This window comes from Aspergillus stella-maris, assembly GCF_047715825.1.
Source record: "Aspergillus stella-maris strain CBS 113639 unplaced genomic scaffold BDV14scaffold_103, whole genome shotgun sequence".
In the NCBI taxonomy this organism is placed as follows: Eukaryota; Fungi; Ascomycota; class Eurotiomycetes; order Eurotiales; family Aspergillaceae; genus Aspergillus; species Aspergillus stella-maris.
In genome coordinates, this window is record NW_027396897.1 from 48,700 (window position 1) to 67,001 (window position 18,302).

Genomic DNA, 18,302 nt, shown 5'->3' on the forward strand with positions numbered 1-18,302 from the left:
GGAGGAAGGAAACAGGAAAAGAGATGCATCTATCGACCAGCGACAGCGCTCCGTTGCCTAGCAAGCCAGCCCTTCTGCGCGTCTACCAGGCCCGCTGCGCCGTAGCGATACCGGGATGTAGGCACGTTGGAAGTACTCTGGACTTTGCCTTGGAGCTCGTACCAAGAGGAGCTCATTAAGGAGAGTTCTCGGGTTAGAATTTCGATTTGCTTTTGGAGTTCAATCTGAACGGAATGCGACTGTTAGTTTGGTGCAATATAGGACATTGATTTTGATGTATAAGACTGAGTTGGGACTTTCGGAATGGTGCTGAGGCACAAATGGGAAATAAAACAGTAGGAAGCTCACCTCGCGCTCTCTAGTAACAGTATCATCATCACCGTCGGCAGCGGCTTCGGCTTCTTCGGCAGCCTTTTCGAGTTCGCCTATCCGCTCACGTAGGACCTTGATTTGTTGGTTCTGTTGGTGGATGTACTAGTTCTCCAGAGTTAGCATACGTTTGCCTCGACTGAAATTCATGTTTATAACAGTATCGTCCTCTAGAGTGGCCTGGAAAACAATACGTCGGCCACCTCGAGAGCCAGGAGAACTGGAGGATGAACTGGAGGAAGATGACGGCCATGTCCCACTCATTCTCCGCCCAGCATCATCATATGACATGGATGGCGCCTGGGGCATGACGAGTTGACACTCAGAGGGAGATACAAAGGTCAATGGTGTATTCATCCCGCTCGAGCACTGTTCGTCATCGACCCCAACCCCAGTATTTCGGGAGGAGACTTTCAAGGGCGATGGCCAACAGCCACAATCCGAAGATACAAAACGCAAAAGGTCACGCATCCGGTCAACGACTCCTGGGGAGACCTTGACTGGCGACAAACCAAGGGCAAGTAAAAGATCATGCAACTGTTCACTAACCTGTGCGCGTTGAGCCAGCCTCTCATGATCCTTCTCTATCAACTCCGAAATCTGCCTCGTGAGCCCCTCCAGAGACTGCTGAATAGCCTCTGAACCTCCACCTGTTTGTGATGAGATAAATTGTGCAAGCTGTTCCTTTGCGTCCTCGAGGGGTTTTAGCATCTCCTGGAGAAGTTTAGCCTTGTCTTCCTCCTGCATAGCCAGTTGCTGCTCGTCAAGCCCCTTGTCCGGCTCCTCCTTGGGCCCTTCCTCAACTCCGTTGATGAGCTCGGAATGTTCTTCCTCGCCGATGGACAGAGTAGACTCCCCGAAGCCCGCGGCTTCCAGGTCTTTTTGTAAGTTGCCGTGGATACTCGGTGTCATGATTCCGGTGGTTGGAGTCCGACTACGGGTGGATCCCGCATAGTCATCGTCTGTGCCCTCCAACTCACTTATTCTTCCCTTCAGCTCATGGATCTCCTTCTCGGTACCCTCTACCCGTCGTCGGAGCTCCTCGTTGTCCAAGTCGACATTGTTCTTCGTTATAGAAATCTCGCGGGCTTCTCGTTCGGATCGAGCCAGGGCGTTCTTGCATTCTCTGAACGCATCGTTGAGCTTCTGTGCCTGAACGTCGTATTCCATGACCTGCTTCTTGAGTTCCTTCTTCTCAACCTCGAGGTTCTGGTTCTTGGACTGCAGCATCTCGATCTCCTTGGACTTTTGCTCAGCGGCGAATTTGGCGTTGCGGTTCGCATTCACATAGTTGTTCTTCTCAATGTCCAGTTTATCCCGCACGGTTTGGTAATCTTTTGCCTCGCGGGTGAGTTCTTCAATCCTCATAGATAGCTTGCCGTTCTGTTCGGAGGCCATAAACAATTCCTCCTCCAACGCCGCAATCTCCTCTGTCTTTTGGTCGAGATCGCGTTTGCTGACCCCGAATTCGCTCTTGCCAGACTTCAGGACGTCAATGCGCTCTTTCATGAATTCCAGCTCCGACTTGAGATTCTCCTCCTTGTACTCGAGCTCGGCAACCCGATTGTCCTTCTCATTGTATCGCTCCCGTAATAAGTTGTTCTCCTGCTTGAGCTCTTCGATCGTCTTCACCAACTGCGACTCCCGTGATTCCCGCGCAAGATCGTCCAACTCATATTGTCCTTCCTCCACATTCTCTAAGAAATCCTGAAGACTCTCCTGAATAGGGCTGTCCAATTTTTGAATCGCATCGCCATACGTCTCAGAGCTCGCAGTGTTCCCCTTGGCAGTGATGGTAGCAGCAAAGAAGACAAGCTTGAGTAGCTTCTCAGCATCCCTGGTCGAATTGTTTTCCGCAAACTCAAAAAGGTTCGGCTCAGGATCCAGTCCCCGGGGCCAGCCCTCGGACTTCCGTAGATCAAGAATATTATATTGTAATCGTCCGTGGATGGTAATGAGGTTCTCGAGGTTCGACTTCTTCGGGTCGGTCACGTCGGGGAAGCGCTCTGGGTCGATGTCGTGCAGGATATCCCAGATGACTCGTCCATCAGATAGCTCAGCTATCTGCTTGGGCTCGCCCACCAGCTCGAAGCTGTTGACCCATGATAGCAGAGCTTCGGTGTGGCTGATAGAACGCTCCGAGTCCATCGTGGGTGAGCGGGGGCGGCGAGGGGAAGAGGACGGGGGCAGGCGATCTCTGGAATGTTCGGCGAGGGTAGGATAGGATGGCGTGATAGAATATGTCGCGTCCCTGGGTGCAGGGAGGGGACTGATAGTGTTCGCTCAGAAAAGTTGGTTGAACTGACGCGTGAAATAGACCGGGCGACATCCGCGATCTACTACACCGTAGATTACTTAGGCTCTCGGCAGTTTAGCCCGCAGGGGTCGCTGCGGATCGATTCTGTACCTGAACTACGGAGTACTACCTATGTAATTACGCAGGTACAAGGCCGAACAAGGATTCTCACATTCGAGAATAGGACAGTCTCAGATTTTACATAATACGTTTCTCTTGACATTTTCTTCTTAGAGAACTACAACAGCAATTCTGGTGACAATTGACAAAGACTCATACAGATATACCCGTTCAACCAAAGACGCCGCATAACAAAACCCTTATTGTCTGCTAGCACCAAAGTGAACGCAGACAAGGGGACCCAAATTCCAGTCCATAACCAAGTTCCTAGCATGATTCGTTATAGTTCTCCAAATCTCTCTGCAATTCATGTCCTGCATAAAGCCGAGGAAATGGTGGTCAAGACATCGACATCTCCTCTATGAGATCGAGACTGTCTGGTCCTCCTCGACGGTAGGTTTGTACGCAGTCGACTGTGTCGAGATCTGCTGGATGGCTTCTTCAGAAGCATCGGAGGCGGAGAATCCCCTATGGTAGTCAATATCAAAACGGTCACGGGACAGTCGAACAGATAGTCCGAATACATACTTTACAACCACTATAAGCGATTAAGTTAATTGATGATCAATCGTGAACGAGTACCGGGTGCCACTTACGGGAATACTCATGGGTGATAGTTCCGCCCTGTATCTGGTCAGAACTTGGCCTATATCAACAGCTAGGAAGAACATACAGCATTCTTGACGTCCTGCTTAGCACTCTCAATCACGGAGTCTGGTGTGTCCTTGGGATAAGTGACGAGGATCGACTTGGCGAGCGCAAGCGGAAGTAGACCAAGGACAACGACGGTAGAGAAAAGCTTCATTGTGGCGGGTGCAGTAGATGATTTTCACACTGAAGTCTGATGGGACTCAACTGAAAATAGTATCTTTGACGGAATAGGAGTTATTTGCAGAATATAAGGGTGGTAAGGAGACAGGAGACATTGCTGTCGCGAGTGTTTCATAGCGGAATGACGGCATGACACTGAGATCGCTGACTCAGCCGGTCACGCTCCGACTTTCTCTTCCCGACGCGGCGGAGTTCATCCTCTCCTCAGCCCATGCCTCCTCTTACCATTTTGTTCTGACTTCGAATCCATTTCTCTCTCTTCCTTGTTTAATCCTTTTCGCACGTTCGACCGATTTACTGCCCTCCGAAGTGCATGTTTCGTAGCTCCGTCGTCTCTCGAGCGAGATATCGCCCTTGCGTTCAGAGTCAGGCTTCAGGCATCCGTCGCCGATTGCGGTCATTGAGGGATCATTCCGGGCAGGATACCATCCCAAGCGGTAGTCTTGCGGCTCATAAGTGGAATATTGGGGTATAGTTGGTGATACTCGGTGCATGGTCGGCGTCTCGTCCTCTAGTTGTTTTCTCAGGTTGGACCAAGATAGCTAGCATCATTCTACACAAGTTCGGACTCTTTCTCCAACTCTGTTCCAGGAGACTGCTATATTGGAAGACAAGGACGTGAGCATAGAATCTTTCCCACTTAGTTGGTGGAAACCAAAAGCATTTGCAGCAAAGAAAAAAGAGAAGAAGAAAGAAAAACAAGAATAAGAACGCCTCGGGAGAAGAAAAAGGAAGAGCGCAAGAGAGAGAAAAAAAAAGGAAGAAAGAAAGGCGCATCACTCCTGACTTGCTAACGTTTATTGTTCTCGTCCCCAACTTCACCTTCACCACTTCATTCACTCACCAGTATCTGCCATCATCATGTCAGCCACGCTGGCCTCTGATGAAGTCGCCGAGGACTACAAGAATTCCTTGGAAGACCTAACCAGCAACGACAGATTCCAGATCAGCAACTTGACCGTCATTGCGAAGGAAAACACGGAACATGCTATGGCCATCTCCCGCGTCCTGGAGAATCACATCCGAACAGTAGGTGACCTTCTCTTAGACTCTTTGTGTGTTTGCCGTCTCCAGCGGGCGTCTTGTAGTTGAATGAGACGAGCAAGGTCTAATCATACTCAGTAGACACCACCTCCTCAGAAGTTGCCTGCGCTATATGTAGTCGACTCTATCGTGAAGAATGTAGGCACTCCCTACACTCTGTTTCTTGGGCGGAACATGTACCAGACTTTTATGAATGCCTACACGCTGGTCGACTCTCAAACACGGAGGAAGCTGGATGAGATGTTGAAGACATGGAAGGAGCCTGTTCCAGGGTCGTTGGATACGCGGCCGGTCTTTCCGCCTGATATCACCCGCAGCATCGAAAACGCTTTAATCAAGGCAAGGACTGCTGCTCTTCAACAACAGCAATCCAGAGGTCCGCAGGATGTCTTCAACCGCGGCCGAGTCGGGACACCTCCCGGCTGGAACAATACTCCTACGCCTCCTCAGAACGCCAACCGATACCCATTGCCTCAAAACCTTATGCAAGGCCGAGGCGGGCCTGCGAACGGACATATGACCGTAAGTGAACATTTGGTTTGATATTGCAGGGTCAGTTCTAATTATCTTAGGGCGAGATTCCCGTCCGCTCAACACCGACTCCCCAGGCTCAGTCTCAAGGAGTTGATCTTGCGTCCTTAAACCGTGACGTTGTCGTCCTGATTGATGCTGCCCGGAATGAATTTGCAAACAACCCTCTCGATCCTTCTGTGCAACAACGATTAAAGGCGCTTCTAGACTTGCAAGGCATCATGCAGCGCCAGGAACTCACTCAGGAACAACTCAAACTTGTCCGGGACCAAGTGTCTGCACTTGCCCCCAAGCCCGCTATACCGGCAGCTCAGCCCCCTCCACATACTACCATCACATCAGCTCCGACCACGGCTACCCCGCCAACCGCTCAATCATACTCTCAACCACTCCAGCAGCTCCTAAACCCAGGCACACTCGCAGAACTCATCAAAGCTACAGCGGCACGACAGCAGCCTACTCCCCCACCACAAATACCCGTTCCCCCACAAATGCCCGCCAGCAGCACCCCTAAAATACCCACTTCTGGAACTGAGAATCCACTGATTGCAGCTCTCAGGGCAAAGGGTTTTCTACCAGCCTCTGCCCCTCCCGGGGCCTCTGTTCCTCAGCCCGCCGGTACGTTCCCTTTTATAGTACCTGGGCAGGTGCGGTATACACCTCCTGTGTCTACGCCGCAGGCAGTGCCTTCTGCCGAGGTACAAATTAGCGTTCAAATGAACACTGCGTCTATCAAAATGTAAGTTGTACCTGTAGATTTGCACGCGAGTGGATATTAATCGTCCGTAGAACCCGTAATATGTTGATTGCCAGCCTGTACGAAGCACGGTCGAATAGATGCGGCACTTGTGGCCGTCGGTTCTTCGCAACTGAAGAAGGGAAGCAAAAGAAAGCACGGCATCTGGATTGGCATTTCCGGACGAATCAGCGAATGGCCGATGCGGCCAGGCGGGCTCAGAACCGCAGCTGGTACGTTGACGAAAGGGTGAGTAATTTCAATATCGCGGGATCTTGACGGTTATTAACATGAACAGGACTGGATCAAATCACGGGAGCTGGGCGATGATCAAGTCATCACAGATGCAGAAGCTACAAACGAGAGTGCCACAGGGGCCGACAGCGGTGCGTCGAAGAAAGGCCCAGCTAAGCAATGGATTCGAGCCCCGAACGATGCAACTTTACGCAACACTCCGTGTCCTATCTGCCAGGAGAAGTTTGAGTCTACATGGTCAGAAGAGGTCCAAGATTGGATTTGGCAGGATGCAGTCAAGGTCGGCAGCCGCGTGTACCACGCTAGCTGTTATGCGGAGGTGACCAAGGACGGTCCACCGCAAGCTCCACGAGAGACGCCATCAGGACGTACGGGAACCCCAGATTCGGTGCTAGGCAAGCGAAAGGCCGAGGTAAGTTACAGAAGTTTCACTATTCCGAGCTGAATGCTAATGATACTCAGGGGACCGACTCGCCTGGTGGAAATGTACGGGTCAAAACCGAGCCAATGTGAGCTTGAAAGGGTTATACTATCATTGTTATATATTATCTACCATTTCTTATATTCCCGTATTGGGAAGCATGCATTAACCGGCAGCTGTTTGGCATTGCGCGGGTACCTTGCTACGTAAGGTCAAATTCTACATGGTGTTGATCTGATTTGCATTAACCATATTGCATCGGCGAACTGATGCTTGTATATAGAGAATTATTATTAAGCTATAAGCTAGACAAGCTGAGTTCCAGAGTTTCCAGAGTTTCGAGCACATTGTCCTATCGTAGTCCTAGAAGCCTTGTGACGTCGGGAAATGGATCGCGATCCGCACGGCGCAACTCCGTGGTAGGATAGGAATACCGCCGTCCCCATCATTATAAATACTACTCTTTGGCTCTCTCACCAACCTTCTCTATCGCTTTTTGTATCTCATCGTCAACTTCTTTACTATATACCCTGAACAATCAAACGTTGACAACATGGCTCCGTACAATATCCGGTGGGGTATCTTGGGTACGACCCCTCTTCCCCTCTTCATACAACAACAAAGACAATGCTAACATGATTACACCTATTCTATAGCTACCGGTGGCATTGCCGACTGTAAGTACCGCCCTCTGTGCTTCTTCCTGATTAAGACATATACTAACAAGCAACAGACTTCGTCCGCGACCTACTCATCGACCCCTCCACCCGCTCAGCCTCCGACATCTCCCACACCGTAACAGCAGTCTCATCCTCAACCTCTGCCGCACGCGCCGAGAAATTCATCACGGACACCGGCATTCCCTCCCCCTGCGCCGCCTATGGCTCCTACGAAGACCTCGTAGCCGACTCCAACGTCGACGTAATCTACGTCGCGACACCGCACTCGCACCACTTCCAGAGTGTCATGCTTGCATTGGAAGCAGGGAAGCATGTTCTCTGCGAGAAGGCATTCACTGTGAATGCCGCGCAGACGAGGATCCTTGTTGAGACTGCGCGCAAGAAGAAGTTGTTCCTTATGGAGGCTGTTTGGACGCGGTACTTCCCGTTGAGTATTGAGGTGCGCGAGCTCATTAAGAAAGGGGCTATTGGGGAGGTGCTTAGGGTTACGGCGGATTTGAGCTTTGGGGGTGTACCTGAGGAGCAGTTTGATGTTGGGCATAGGATGGTGAATAAGGATTTGGCGGGGGGTGCTTTGTTGGATCGTGGGTTCTCTCCATCACTCTCATTCAATTTGGGACTTTATTATGTGGATTTACGCTAATGGATGACACAGTCGGCATTTACTCCCTAACCTGGGTCTTCCAGACCCTCTACCACACCCTGCCAAAGGCAGACAGGAAGCCGCCGTCGCGTGTCTCGGCGCATATCACGCCCTACCATTTAACCGGCGCCGACGAGGCTACCACGATCCTGCTTAGTTTTCCGACGACCACGCCGTCAAACGGTAAAGTCCCAGGTCAATCGCAGGCCGTTGCGTCCACGAACCTTCGTGTCTACACGGATCCCGACGAGAAGAACTCCGCTCGCCCTGCGATCCGAATCCAGGGTCACAAGGGTGAGATCCAGGTTGATGGCCCGGCTTACCAGCCTACTGTTTACCGCATTATCCCAACGAAGGGCGAGGGTGAGATTGTTGAGAAGAAGTTTGAGTTCCCCGGAGGTGGACGCGGAATGTTCTACGAGGCGGATGAGGTGGCGAGGTGTCTGAGGGATAGGAAGCTGGAGAGTGACACGTTGGATCTGGAAGAGAGTATTGTCATTATGGATGTGATGGATGAGGCGAGGAAGCAGAACGGGCTGACTTATCCCGAGAAGATCGAGTCGACTGTTTATCCTACGCAGTTGTAAGGAATCAGGGCTATATTATGGAGTAGTTAAGGGCGGTTGAGATTGTAATTCAAACACGACCTTGGCTATTGTACATAACACGGCATCTCGATTGTCTATATATCGATCGACACCTGAGACAGCTCTATTCCCAACTAGTTCTGCCTCAGTAAAGACAAAGCAAAGGCATTTACGGTTCTTTTCAGAGAACGCTCATGGCACTATCAGGGAATTTGCAAACAGCACAGCGTTTTACATCACTGCGTACATAACAAAGGAAATAGTTTATTGGCGGAAGACACCGAGAAGGCTCTTCCAGACCTGGCCAGGCTCCTGGCTGGCGTCAATGCCGCGCCAGATACCGGTCTTCTTATAGTACTCGCAGACGGGGGCAGTCTGGGAGTGGTATGTCACCAGACGCTTCTTAAGAGCATCGGCGTTGTCGTCGGAGCGCTGGACGAGAGGCTCGCCGGTAATGTCGTCCTTCATCGACTCCTTGGGAGGGTTGAAGATCTTGTGGTATGAACGGCCGGAGGCAGGGTGGACGAGACGGCCGGTGATACGGGCAACGAGGAGAGCATCGTCAATCTTGAGCTCAACGGCGTGCTGGAGCTTCTGGTTACGCTCGACGAGCATCTCGTCGAGGCGCTCGGCCTGGGCAACAGTGCGAGGGAAACCGTCCAGGATGAAACTAGCGGACTAAAGTCAGCATTGGCCATGAGAAAAACCCGACAAACACATACCCGTTCTTGCACTCCACGTTGTTGGTCAGCTCGCTCTTGATCATGTTGACCATGATCTCGTCGCTAACAAGACCACCCTGGTCCATGATCTTCTTGGCCTCCCTTCCGAGCTCAGTCTTCTTCGCGACCTGGGACCGCAGCATGTCCCCGGTGGCCTAGAGTAGAAATCGGCTATTAGTGACATCTTGGATGCTGAGGGTCCAATTGCGATAGCTTACCAGGTGGCAGACGCAGTACTTCTCCTTGATCTTCGGGGCCTGGGTACCCTTGCCTGACGTCAAGTCAATAGCCGATTAAACCTGCCAATCTGCAAATCGCAACGTACCAGCACCAGGAGGTCCCATGAGAATCAAGCGCATGTACTCCGCAGGGGACTTGGGCTTGGACTCGCCGCCGACAAGGCGGGTTTCCAGCTCCTCAATGCGAGCCTCGAGCTTTCCGATCGTGGACTTGAGTCCATCGACCACTTCGTCTGTGATAGGAGCCATTGCGAATAAGAGGAGAGGAGAGGGCGATAACTCTAGCGAAAGAGCTTATCAGGGGAAAGGTAAGAAGAGAGGTTGGGGAAGAGAGGTAGGAGAAGGCGCAAGACGGGGAAATGGAAGGGAAGACGGAATGCCGGGGTGAAGAAGAAAACCACCCCGACAGCGGAGAGGCGCTGCCGCTGCTCCCGAGGCTTGTTTTCCGCCGGTCCACGACACCCCGAGTTCATGTTACTATATCTGAAAGATATTGGTTATTTGGTTTCTACGAATCATGTATACTAGGTTTAAAACCATACAAAAGTCCGTAGTCTATGTAGCGAGAATGAAACAGCTAGGAACATGTGTTCTTCTGCCTCAGGCCACAAGGCACCAGTGGCTGACCATCTCCAGCCACAGTGGCTCGAGCAGTAGCTTGGAGTGTCTTAGTCTTAATGCTGGACATCCAACAGCCTAAGCTTCATCTCTCATCGTCAACCCCATCTGCCTGCATCTCTTCCAACTCTCCGACCCTCCTCACCTCGCCTTCCATACCCTCCTCGTTAACTCCATTGAACCACTTTCAAGCCGACTTCGATTCCTTTTTCTTCCGCCATGCCTGCCACCACGGCGGACACGCTCTCCCTCGTCACGCGGACCGTCACCGTTGCTCCGTTGGTACTTCTCTCCGTCGCAGATCACTATGGCCGCTCCGCCAAAGGAACCCGGAAGCGTGTTGTCGGTGTGCTGCTAGGTGAACACATTGGGGGAAATGTCCGGGTATCAAACAGTTTCGCCGGTATGAGCTAGCGCTTTTGTTGTTGTCATCTCAACTAATGTCACCCAGTTCCGTTTGAGGAAGATGAGAAGGACCCATCGGTGTGGTTCTTAGACCACAACTTCGTCGAGTCGATGCGAGACATGTTCAAGAAGATCAACGCCCGCGAGAAGCTTATTGGATGGTATCACTCTGGCCCGAAGCTGCGGGCTTCGGATCTTGAGATCAACGAGCTGTTCAAGCGATACACACCGAACCCTCTGCTAGTCATTGTTGATGTGCAACCAAAGGAGGTTGGCGTGCCAACAGATGCATACTTTGCCGTGGATGAGATCAAAGATGTAAGCTTCCTGAATGTCTAATCCAAGCACAAGCTGACCCTGTCAGGACGGTACCACTACATCCCGAACCTTCGTGCACACCCCATCCACAATTGAGGCAGAAGAAGCAGAGGAGATCGGTGTTGAGCACTTGCTCCGAGATATCAGAGACGTTGCCGTCGGAACACTCTCCACCCGCATCACATCGCAGCTGCAGTCTCTACAAGGCTTACACCTCCGCCTACGTGACATTGGTCAATACCTCCAAAAAGTCCTCGACCATGAACTACCCGTGAATCACGCCATTCTCGGCAACCTCCAGGATGTCTTCAACCTCCTCCCGAACCTTTCCACACCTCCAGCCCAACCCCGCGTTGGCGGCGAGCTCGAGCAGCAAACAGACAACGCCGAATTGGCGCGCGCCATGAGCATCAAGACGAACGACCAATTAATGGCCATCTACCTCAGCAGCTTGGTCCGCGCCGTCACGGCGTACCACGACCTGATTGAGAACAAGATCCAGAACCGGCAACAGCAGGAAGAGACGGAGCAGAAGAGGGAACAGGAGGCCAACGCTGCGAAGAATGAGAAGGAGGGTGCGAAGAAGGCTAACGGCGCCTCGCCCGAGAAGAAGGAGGACGAGTCCAAGGAGAAGAGCAAGCAACGGTAGATAATTGAGTGAATGTGATATGATCTAGATTGGTGCATCAGATGTACACTACGATTGTCAACTGATTCTGGAACCTTAAGAGGTAACTTGACGGATAGGCAAAGCGCGTTTGAAGCGAAAACATGCAAGCCCTTAGCACTGGTACAACAGTACCAATTAGTCCTCGCCGTCATTGATAAAGGCGTCCCGCATAGTATCACCGTGATTTTCACTGTTACAATTCAATTACGTCGACCTTCCAACCCGTCCCCCGTGTAGCCAGAGACGCGGTCTTTCAAGAATAACTCCGGAAACCACCCCCAGTGCCGTGGCCATGTGGCTTACTATACCGCAGCTGCTTCTACACTCTAAGCTTGTTGTCTGTACAGGCTAATGCGCTGCTAGAAGGATATGTAGTATTTAGGATGTCAGCGGTCCGCAATTAGAGGGTAGCTCGAATATGTGTACGTCTAGATATCATCAAGATTTTGACCCTTGGCAATTCCATACGCACTCAAAAACATATAAGTCGAACCGTGGAAAAAGTAGTTCTCAACCTGGTCTTTACATTCGTAGACCAGAAACCGCTGTAGATTAGATGGGATTGCTCCTTCCATGAGTGACATCGATGGGAGGTAGGTAGTATCTGCTCTTCCTAGTTTTATACACCTATACCCGACTGGCACCCACTCATCTTAAGTAAGCAGTAGGATTAAAGCCGTATGCAATGAATGATATAGAAAATAAAAAAAATAAAAAATAAACTGCAAAAAGAGAAGGGCCGGACGCGAATTGAACGCGTGACCTAGCGGACTGCAGCCGCTTGCTCTACCCCTGAGCTACCGACCCTTGGTTGGTGAGAGAGATGACAAAACTATAAGTTATAAGCCACTGTAATTTTTGGATCGCGTTGATGGGTCCTAGGAAGGTTGAGGCATGAGGGGTGGGATTAAATAGTGGGTGGTGTTCGCTGTATTGCTTGGGTGTTGGGGGCGCTGTTACTTATTGCTACTATGTTGTCTTGTCTGTGAGAGACTGGGTGTATGTCCAGGTGTAAAGTACATATATATGTATGTATGCAGCTGCCGACCGCATGCTAACCATTGACGAGAAGGAAAGTGTGTAATATTTATATCTGATTCATTCCGTTTGTACAAGTTATCTTTATGTATAGGTACAGATCAATCGACCCTGTAAGTCTTCGTCCGGACATTGCCATGGTAAAACATCACCCACCCCAAGCCGCACACAAAGCAGCAACCTCTTCCCTCTCAAGCCTGACAAATCCACCTGTCAGCCCTCCTTCTATTTCACTCTCACCTCCCTCACTACCACTCCCAAGCCTCGGGCAAATTGCGACAAGAAGACAAGCCAAGATATGCTTGCAGACAGGCGGCGCTGACACCGCATGCAGAGGAAGCGTGCCACCGAAGGTGTAAGCGGGAGTATTCGAGTCTGTTGTTGGGCTCGATGTGTCAGCTTCGGCAGTTCTATGATCGTGTTTGGGACTGCTATGGTCTCCTGTCTTCTCGGGATGAGTCTGGCCATGAACAGGCGAAGACTCGGGCGAAGATGAACGTGACAGTGTATCCGACGAAGGAGGCGACGATGGCAACGGCTCCGGACCTAGATCACGAAACGCAGAGAGCGTAAAAGGAGGACACGTGCAGTTCCATGCCTGGAGTCGGACTTCGTATCCTTTTTCTTGCCACTGTTTGTCCTTTCTGCTTTGGATCCCATTCCGCAGTTCTTCCGGGCCAGATACTGCCTGAGAAGTTGGATACAGTGACCTTGATGACGGTGTCTTTGGCTTCGAAGATGATGAAGTCGGGATCATCGATGCAGAGGTGACGAAGAAGAAGTCTTCTTTCCTCGTACCCATGGGGGTAGTTGATCCCTCGATTTGAGTTCCGGCGGTGCTCTCGAGGTCATCTTGCTCTTTATCTGCATCCTCATCTCCACCTTCATGAATATTTACCCGCCTGACAAGGCCCCTGTCCAGAATATCCAATGCAAGCAGGAACTCGTTAGGAAAGATGCAATGCAGTGTCAGCATCAGCGGCTTTAGGCTCGTCAGCTGTGCGCTTGGGAAGGCTGACTGGGTCTGTGTCTGGCCTGGTCGGGGGCGCTGTGTCTGCCTCTGAGTTTGTGTCGGAGTCTCGAAGTCATCTTGTTCGTTTGCACCAGCTGAGGCTGCCGGTGGCGATGAAGTGAGACGAGACAGCTGAGCGAGAACGCTGTTAATAAATTGCGTTGGCTGTGGTACGGACATATTGTCCAGCCTTTGGCTCAGTAGTGTGCTGGCTCTACTCGAAGCCGAGGCAGGATGTATAGATGTTTGACGGAAGCAAGTCGAATTGCTTCAAGAACAGACCATTGGCCTCAAAGTTAGGCCACAAAGCTATGTCCCAGGTTCAGCATCCATAGCAGTAGGGAAAGTCCTCGATCATAGTTTTCATACAATCACATGCAATCCCACCACCAACGCTAATGCCAAGTAAGCATAAAGACACAGACAGGAAGCCAATCTAGACACTAGCAGCCTAAGGCTAACAACTTCAAGCACCAGTGACCAGCCGCTGACTAACAAATTCTCCGAGCCCAAACTTTAATTACACGTCGCGCGTCACAAGGCCGTAAAAGTACCTGCCAGCCTCCAACATCCTTAACGACAAGCCCAAGGATACCGTACTGTTTCGTCAAAAGAACCAGGCCTCGCTATCTGGCCGGCAGGCAACCCTGCCTCATCATTATTGTGTGGGTTATTATTCACTGTGCATCGATTTTATGTTCCGATTGATATTCCAGCCACGGATATCGAATTGGACTGGACTGGACTGATCCAGTTGGGCAGACATTTATTCAATTTGGTCTCATCCGATCTAGCCTGATTTAGTTGTTCTGCCTTGACTGACGGAGTGATCTGGCAATTGTTCGAGAAAGGCTAGCCAAAATGGTAACAGAAAGTCAAAGCCTGGGCGAGGACCAAAACCAGATTGAAGATCGAGATGCATACGAGGAGAAGAACGTCCACGAGGTGTACCAGCAGATTGCGAAGCATTTTTCTGCCACGAGATACAAGGTTCGTTTACCATTGCTTTTCCATATTCCAGCCCCGCCATATGGCGATATGTACTCTGGACTCTGTACGGTCTTTAGCGAGTGAAGTAAAATCCCTACTAATGTGTCGGGTGTTCAGCCATGGCCAATCGTGGAAAAGTTCCTACAGGAGCAGCAGTCTGGTGCTGTTGGGCTTGATGTAGGGTGTGGAAATGGCAAGTATTTGCCTGTGAATAAGGATGTTTACATTGTTGGTTCTGATCGGTATGTGTATTTATTCTTTTTTTTTTTTTTGTATTTTTGTTTATTCTTTTGTTTATCGTCATATATTCTGTCTTTGAGTTGGTTCGTTCGTTTATATACATCGTATCTTCTTTGCCCGTTACATCACAAAGGAAAAGGATGGGCTGGCCAGAGTCAAGCTTATTGCAGATGGATCAAGCAAGGCATAACTGTGACCATGACCTCACCATTTCAGTTGATATCGCAAATGCAAATGCAACCAACCAACTGACCGTTCTAGATCCGAGAACCTCGCGCAAATCGCCCGCCAGCACCAACCGCACTCCACCATCTTGGCGGATATCCTGAATCTGCCGCACCCGGATTCATTCTTTGACTTTGCCATTTCCATTGCCGTTGTGCATCACCTTTCCACTCCCGAGCGGAGAATCCAAGCAGTTCGTGAGATCTTGCGCACGCTTCGGCCTGCGTCTGGCGATGTTCCTGGCGGGAGAGCCCTGGTTTATGTCTGGGCGCTGGAACAGAAGAATAGTCGCAGAGGTTGGGATAAGGGCGATGACCAGGATATCATGGTCCCGTGGGTCTTGAAGACCCCAGAATCCCAGGCCACGCCTAATGTCCAGCCAAAAGTATACCATCGGTACTATCATCTCTATCAAGGTTCTGAATTGGAGCAGGACGTTGTCAGCGCGGGTGGTCGTGTGCTGGAATCCGGATACGACAGGGACAACTGGTGGGCGATTGCGACTCGAGCAGACTAGAACTTGACATGACGGGACATGACCGTGCGCGCGTGACGTTATTCTCGCTCCGAGATCCAGCCTCGGAAACGGTTTCTGTCGTCGTACGGTTTGCTTTTTGTGGAAATAAGAGCAGAAAATCAACCGTCAAGCCTACCCACTCTAGCAAGCGCGCCTTCCATGAGACCTCTCAGAGGGGTGAAATTTCGCAAAATCGTCTATGAGAAAATCCCACCGAATTCAAAAATAACCACCACGCTATGCAATGCGTAAACAACGCAAAACGAACAAAGGGAAACTTGCTCTTTCTTCTAGGGAAGCGTGCGAGGGGGCAGTCCGAAGCTGGGTCCTATTCCTGGATGACCCGGGTGCCCCCTTCCCAAATCCAGTGGTGGGCCTGGCCCTGCTATCCGGTAGGCTTCTCGGGGAGGCATCTGAGGTGGAAACGGAGGCGGAGGGGCGTATGCTGGAACACCAGCCGCAGGAACACCGGCGGTTAGTTCCTGGACAGAGGGAAGCTGAGGCGGGAGATGAATCGATCGCGATGCTGAGCCCTTTCTTGGTCGGGATAGAGATGTGCTCGCTCTGCGGGTTCGGGTCATCGGCGGATCGATCGCTGAACTAGAGAGTGAGAACGGGACCACGCCAGCTCGACGCGCCATCTCTTGCTCGCCCAACTGCCAGTGCATGGCCTCTGCAGCCCGCCATGGAATTGCCATTTCCTCTGCCACTTTCGACCACATCTCGGCCTTGAATCTGTTCTATACGTCAGCAAATTGAACACTTAGTGATATACTTCTCTTTTTTAAATAGAGCCGTACCTCTCGTAAAGCCGTGCAAGTTTGTTTTTCTTGTCCTCGTCCCATTCGCTTCGGCGTTCCAGGTAGTTCTGATAATGAAGACGGCAGCTGATTGCACTTCGTCCCGGGAGTCGTTTGCTGATGTCCTCCCACTTCATACCGCTGCCTCGCAGCTCGATGATCAAGGCGTCCTCTTCCGGAGACCACTTTGACTGCTTCTTCGCCGGCGATTCCGCAGTGTGAGCTGGTTGCAGGCGCTTCGTTCCAGCAACTGGGGCCTTGGCAGTAAGCGGGGGCACTGAAGACGCCGAAGGCACCGATTGCTGGGACGCGAGTCCAACCGGCGGGGGTGCAATCGGGGGCATCGGCGGCAGTTGCATGGTAGGAATAGGCGGGAAAGGCGTGGTGGTATTCATGGAGGCCTCTTCCTCTTCATCTTGGGGCTTCAACAGCAGTGAGATATCCACTTTGGCAGGAGGTGGTAGGATATGATGGTTTTGTCGTAACGCAATCATATGCGCGATTCAGAGCGTTCCAGTCTTGCTCGGTTGTAGGGTTGTGAGATGGTTGGGAGTAAGGCAGTAGCAGCATACGACGCCGAGAATAAAAGAGGACTCGAACTGCTGTCGTCGTTGACCTTGGGTGCCCGATATTTAGAGTGCACGTCTCGACAGTGGCAAGAGACGTTCGAATAGTCCACTCACAGCCCAGCCGAATGAGTGTGACAAACAGGCGGGATAGATCAAACAGATGGCCACCTTAAAAAGATGGTAGGCAACAGAAGTAGTGGGCTTAGCAGACAGGGCGATAGAAGCAGCTGAATGTCCCTTGACTACGTACAGTCAGGTAGGTATGTGGTTGACTAAGGCGCTGGAGTAGATGGGATGGCTGCCCTGCGGAGGCTGAAGCGCGTTCGGAGCGAATCCTATCACGAGCCAACCACAAAACGACTGACGATCTAAGAGCTGCACGGCGAAGAAACTCCGAGAGAACAACAAAGGATAGGGGATCGAGATTTGAAGTATCCAATAGATGATTTGAACAGAGGGCAGTAGTTGAAACGGACGGAAGACTGAGGATGGATGGCACGAGATCTAAAAGCAGCCTGCAGCTGGAGAAGAGGCGATTCAAGCTTGGAGGGGACTAAGAATGACGAGAGTCTAAGAAACAACAACAATACAGTCCTAACGAGGGAAGGCTTGGGAGAGCGAGAAGAAAAAGAAAGTTCAGTAGCAGACAGGAGGAGGAGTAAGAGGAGGATCAGGAGAGAGTTGCTAACATGGAATAATGGAATAATAATAATGGAGTAGCAGAGTGGGAATTCTGGGAAAAGCCGACGGGGAAAGATGAAACAAGCCTGGATGAGTGTTAATTCAGAGACCAAACGATCTTCGGGCTGTGACTTGACAGGCTGACTATCGAATAAGAGCCATGGAGGACGAGGTTGACCCAGAGGCGAGGCCAGGTTCGAGGGCGTTGCTGCCATGATTTTTGCGAAGTCCTTCATTTTATTTTTAAATTGCATGACGCGACGATACTGTTGTTCTCGAGGGTACCTGGAACATGTTCGTACCATGGTAGTATACTAATTAGTTTAAAGGGTTTATAGTAATCACATTTACCAACTGTAGACTACGAGTCATACTCTATCAGCAGTATGGCATTATACTACATGCCTTACGAGTCTCAAAACTGGACTCTGTTTCTGTCGTCTCTACGAAATTGCAAAGCACAATCGACCCACCATTACAGATTACAGCAGAGAACGGCTCCAACCCGCGCACCGAACGTTCGAGCCCAGGCTGCAATGCTGGTTTCCTCGGTTTAAAAAATACGTGTCAATCTAACGGCCGAAGGGCTCTGACGCGGGATCTTTGTAACAAAGAGATGGGGCAATCAGCGGCCTCTGTCCGTTCTGCATCATCGCTGCTGCGACGCTTCAACTAAACTAAACCTGACGCATGATAGATCTCAATCCTATCTGCCCCTTGTTGGATGGAGTCTTCTTGTACGTGG

At 51.0% G+C, this 18,302-nt stretch overlaps 8 protein-coding genes and 1 non-coding gene across 9 annotated transcripts; 4 read left to right on the top strand and 5 right to left on the bottom strand.

Moving 5' to 3' along the window:
* Positions 1 to 2,685: 2,685 nt before the first annotated feature.
* On the bottom strand, positions 2,686 to 3,707 carry BDV14DRAFT_184733 (uncharacterized protein). The gene is made up of 4 exons (XM_073770563.1): positions 3,459 to 3,707; positions 3,382 to 3,409; positions 3,314 to 3,323; positions 2,686 to 3,253 (listed from the first exon to the last, which is right to left on the bottom strand). Exons 1-4 carry the CDS (start codon positions 3,588 to 3,590, stop codon positions 3,145 to 3,147), a joined length of 279 nt encoding a protein of 92 aa, XP_073622385.1. The 5' UTR covers positions 3,591 to 3,707; the 3' UTR covers positions 2,686 to 3,144.
* Positions 3,708 to 4,294: 587 nt separating this feature from the next.
* BDV14DRAFT_11948 (putative mRNA cleavage factor complex component Pcf11) lies at positions 4,295 to 6,759 on the top strand. Its single transcript, XM_073765856.1, has 6 exons — positions 4,295 to 4,645; positions 4,742 to 5,182; positions 5,233 to 5,930; positions 5,981 to 6,176; positions 6,226 to 6,594; positions 6,645 to 6,759. Exons 1-6 carry the CDS (start codon positions 4,478 to 4,480, stop codon positions 6,693 to 6,695), a joined length of 1,923 nt encoding a protein of 640 aa, XP_073622386.1. The 5' UTR covers positions 4,295 to 4,477; the 3' UTR covers positions 6,696 to 6,759.
* A 286-nt stretch (positions 6,760 to 7,045) lies between these two features.
* Positions 7,046 to 8,645, top strand: BDV14DRAFT_11977 (Gfo/Idh/MocA family protein). Its single transcript, XM_073765873.1, has 4 exons — positions 7,046 to 7,190; positions 7,260 to 7,280; positions 7,337 to 7,867; positions 7,939 to 8,645. Exons 1-4 carry the CDS (start codon positions 7,157 to 7,159, stop codon positions 8,511 to 8,513), a joined length of 1,161 nt encoding a protein of 386 aa, XP_073622387.1. The 5' UTR covers positions 7,046 to 7,156; the 3' UTR covers positions 8,514 to 8,645.
* Positions 8,646 to 9,830, bottom strand: adk1 (adenylate kinase ADK1). The gene is made up of 4 exons (XM_073765870.1): positions 9,561 to 9,830; positions 9,454 to 9,506; positions 9,236 to 9,390; positions 8,646 to 9,183 (listed from the first exon to the last, which is right to left on the bottom strand). The coding sequence occupies exons 1-4, from the start codon at positions 9,721 to 9,723 to the stop codon at positions 8,778 to 8,780; spliced, it is 777 nt and encodes a 258-aa protein (XP_073622388.1). The 5' UTR covers positions 9,724 to 9,830; the 3' UTR covers positions 8,646 to 8,777.
* A 333-nt stretch (positions 9,831 to 10,163) lies between these two features.
* rpn8 (proteasome regulatory particle lid subunit RPN8) lies at positions 10,164 to 11,842 on the top strand. Its single transcript, XM_073770564.1, has 3 exons — positions 10,164 to 10,495; positions 10,544 to 10,815; positions 10,862 to 11,842. Exons 1-3 carry the CDS (start codon positions 10,312 to 10,314, stop codon positions 11,462 to 11,464), a joined length of 1,059 nt encoding a protein of 352 aa, XP_073622389.1. The 5' UTR covers positions 10,164 to 10,311; the 3' UTR covers positions 11,465 to 11,842.
* A 378-nt stretch (positions 11,843 to 12,220) lies between these two features.
* Positions 12,221 to 12,292, bottom strand: BDV14DRAFT_t141. Its single transcript has one exon. It is a non-coding gene; the product is annotated as a tRNA-Cys (tRNA).
* A 325-nt stretch (positions 12,293 to 12,617) lies between these two features.
* On the bottom strand, positions 12,618 to 13,952 carry BDV14DRAFT_184746 (uncharacterized protein). The gene has a single exon (XM_073770565.1). The coding sequence runs from the start codon at positions 13,713 to 13,715 to the stop codon at positions 12,672 to 12,674; it is 1,044 nt and encodes a 347-aa protein (XP_073622390.1). The 5' UTR covers positions 13,716 to 13,952; the 3' UTR covers positions 12,618 to 12,671.
* A 145-nt stretch (positions 13,953 to 14,097) lies between these two features.
* BDV14DRAFT_12010 (tRNA (carboxymethyluridine(34)-5-O)-methyltransferase) lies at positions 14,098 to 15,629 on the top strand. The gene is made up of 3 exons (XM_073765881.1): positions 14,098 to 14,525; positions 14,643 to 14,767; positions 15,027 to 15,629. The coding sequence occupies exons 1-3, from the start codon at positions 14,397 to 14,399 to the stop codon at positions 15,505 to 15,507; spliced, it is 735 nt and encodes a 244-aa protein (XP_073622391.1). The 5' UTR covers positions 14,098 to 14,396; the 3' UTR covers positions 15,508 to 15,629.
* On the bottom strand, positions 15,597 to 17,022 carry BDV14DRAFT_12027 (MYB DNA-binding domain protein). The gene is made up of 2 exons (XM_073765886.1): positions 16,308 to 17,022; positions 15,597 to 16,242 (listed from the first exon to the last, which is right to left on the bottom strand). Exons 1-2 carry the CDS (start codon positions 16,799 to 16,801, stop codon positions 15,798 to 15,800), a joined length of 939 nt encoding a protein of 312 aa, XP_073622392.1. The 5' UTR covers positions 16,802 to 17,022; the 3' UTR covers positions 15,597 to 15,797.
* Between the last annotated feature and the right edge of the window lie 1,280 nt (positions 17,023 to 18,302).

Bases quoted from the DNA above. Each gene is read 5' to 3' on its own strand.
- BDV14DRAFT_11977 (XM_073765873.1), top strand. From the start codon at position 7,157: ATGGCTCCGTACAATATCCGGTGGGGTATCTTGG. The intron at 7,191-7,259 runs GTACGACCCCTC...CCTATTCTATAG, and splicing joins TATCCGGTGGGGTATCTTGG to CTACCGGTGGCATTGCCGAC. The intron at 7,281-7,336 runs GTAAGTACCGCC...AACAAGCAACAG, and splicing joins TACCGGTGGCATTGCCGACT to ACTTCGTCCGCGACCTACTC.
- BDV14DRAFT_11948 (XM_073765856.1), top strand. From the start codon at position 4,478: ATGTCAGCCACGCTGGCCTCTGATGAAGTCGCCGAGGACTACAAGAAT. The intron at 5,931-5,980 runs GTAAGTTGTACC...AATCGTCCGTAG, and splicing joins AACACTGCGTCTATCAAAAT to AACCCGTAATATGTTGATTG. The intron at 6,177-6,225 runs GTGAGTAATTTC...TAACATGAACAG, and splicing joins GCTGGTACGTTGACGAAAGG to GACTGGATCAAATCACGGGA.
- adk1 (XM_073765870.1), bottom strand. From the start codon at position 9,723: ATGGCTCCTATCACAGACGAAGTGGTCGATGGACTCAAGTCCACGATC. The intron at 9,507-9,560 runs GTACGTTGCGAT...ACTTGACGTCAG, and splicing joins CATGGGACCTCCTGGTGCTG to GCAAGGGTACCCAGGCCCCG. The intron at 9,184-9,235 runs GTATGTGTTTGT...TTAGTCCGCTAG, and splicing joins AACGTGGAGTGCAAGAACGG to TTTCATCCTGGACGGTTTCC.
- rpn8 (XM_073770564.1), top strand. From the start codon at position 10,312: ATGCCTGCCACCACGGCGGACACGCTCTCCCTCGTCACGCGGACCGTC. The intron at 10,496-10,543 runs GTATGAGCTAGC...AATGTCACCCAG, and splicing joins GGTATCAAACAGTTTCGCCG to TTCCGTTTGAGGAAGATGAG. The intron at 10,816-10,861 runs GTAAGCTTCCTG...TGACCCTGTCAG, and splicing joins CCGTGGATGAGATCAAAGAT to GACGGTACCACTACATCCCG.
- BDV14DRAFT_184733 (XM_073770563.1), bottom strand. From the start codon at position 3,590: ATGAAGCTTTTCTCTACCGTCGTTGTCCTTGGTCTACTTCCGCTTGCG. The intron at 3,410-3,458 runs GTATGTTCTTCC...GACCAGATACAG, and splicing joins AGCAGGACGTCAAGAATGCT to GGCGGAACTATCACCCATGA.
- BDV14DRAFT_12010 (XM_073765881.1), top strand. From the start codon at position 14,397: ATGGTAACAGAAAGTCAAAGCCTGGGCGAGGACCAAAACCAGATTGAA. The intron at 14,526-14,642 runs GTTCGTTTACCA...TCGGGTGTTCAG, and splicing joins TTTCTGCCACGAGATACAAG to CCATGGCCAATCGTGGAAAA. The intron at 14,768-15,026 runs GTATGTGTATTT...TGACCGTTCTAG, and splicing joins TACATTGTTGGTTCTGATCG to ATCCGAGAACCTCGCGCAAA.
- BDV14DRAFT_184746 (XM_073770565.1), bottom strand. From the start codon at position 13,715: ATGTCCGTACCACAGCCAACGCAATTTATTAACAGCGTTCTCGCTCAG.
- BDV14DRAFT_12027 (XM_073765886.1), bottom strand. From the start codon at position 16,801: ATGATTGCGTTACGACAAAACCATCATATCCTACCACCTCCTGCCAAA. The intron at 16,243-16,307 runs GTACGGCTCTAT...CGTATAGAACAG, and splicing joins CTTGCACGGCTTTACGAGAG to ATTCAAGGCCGAGATGTGGT.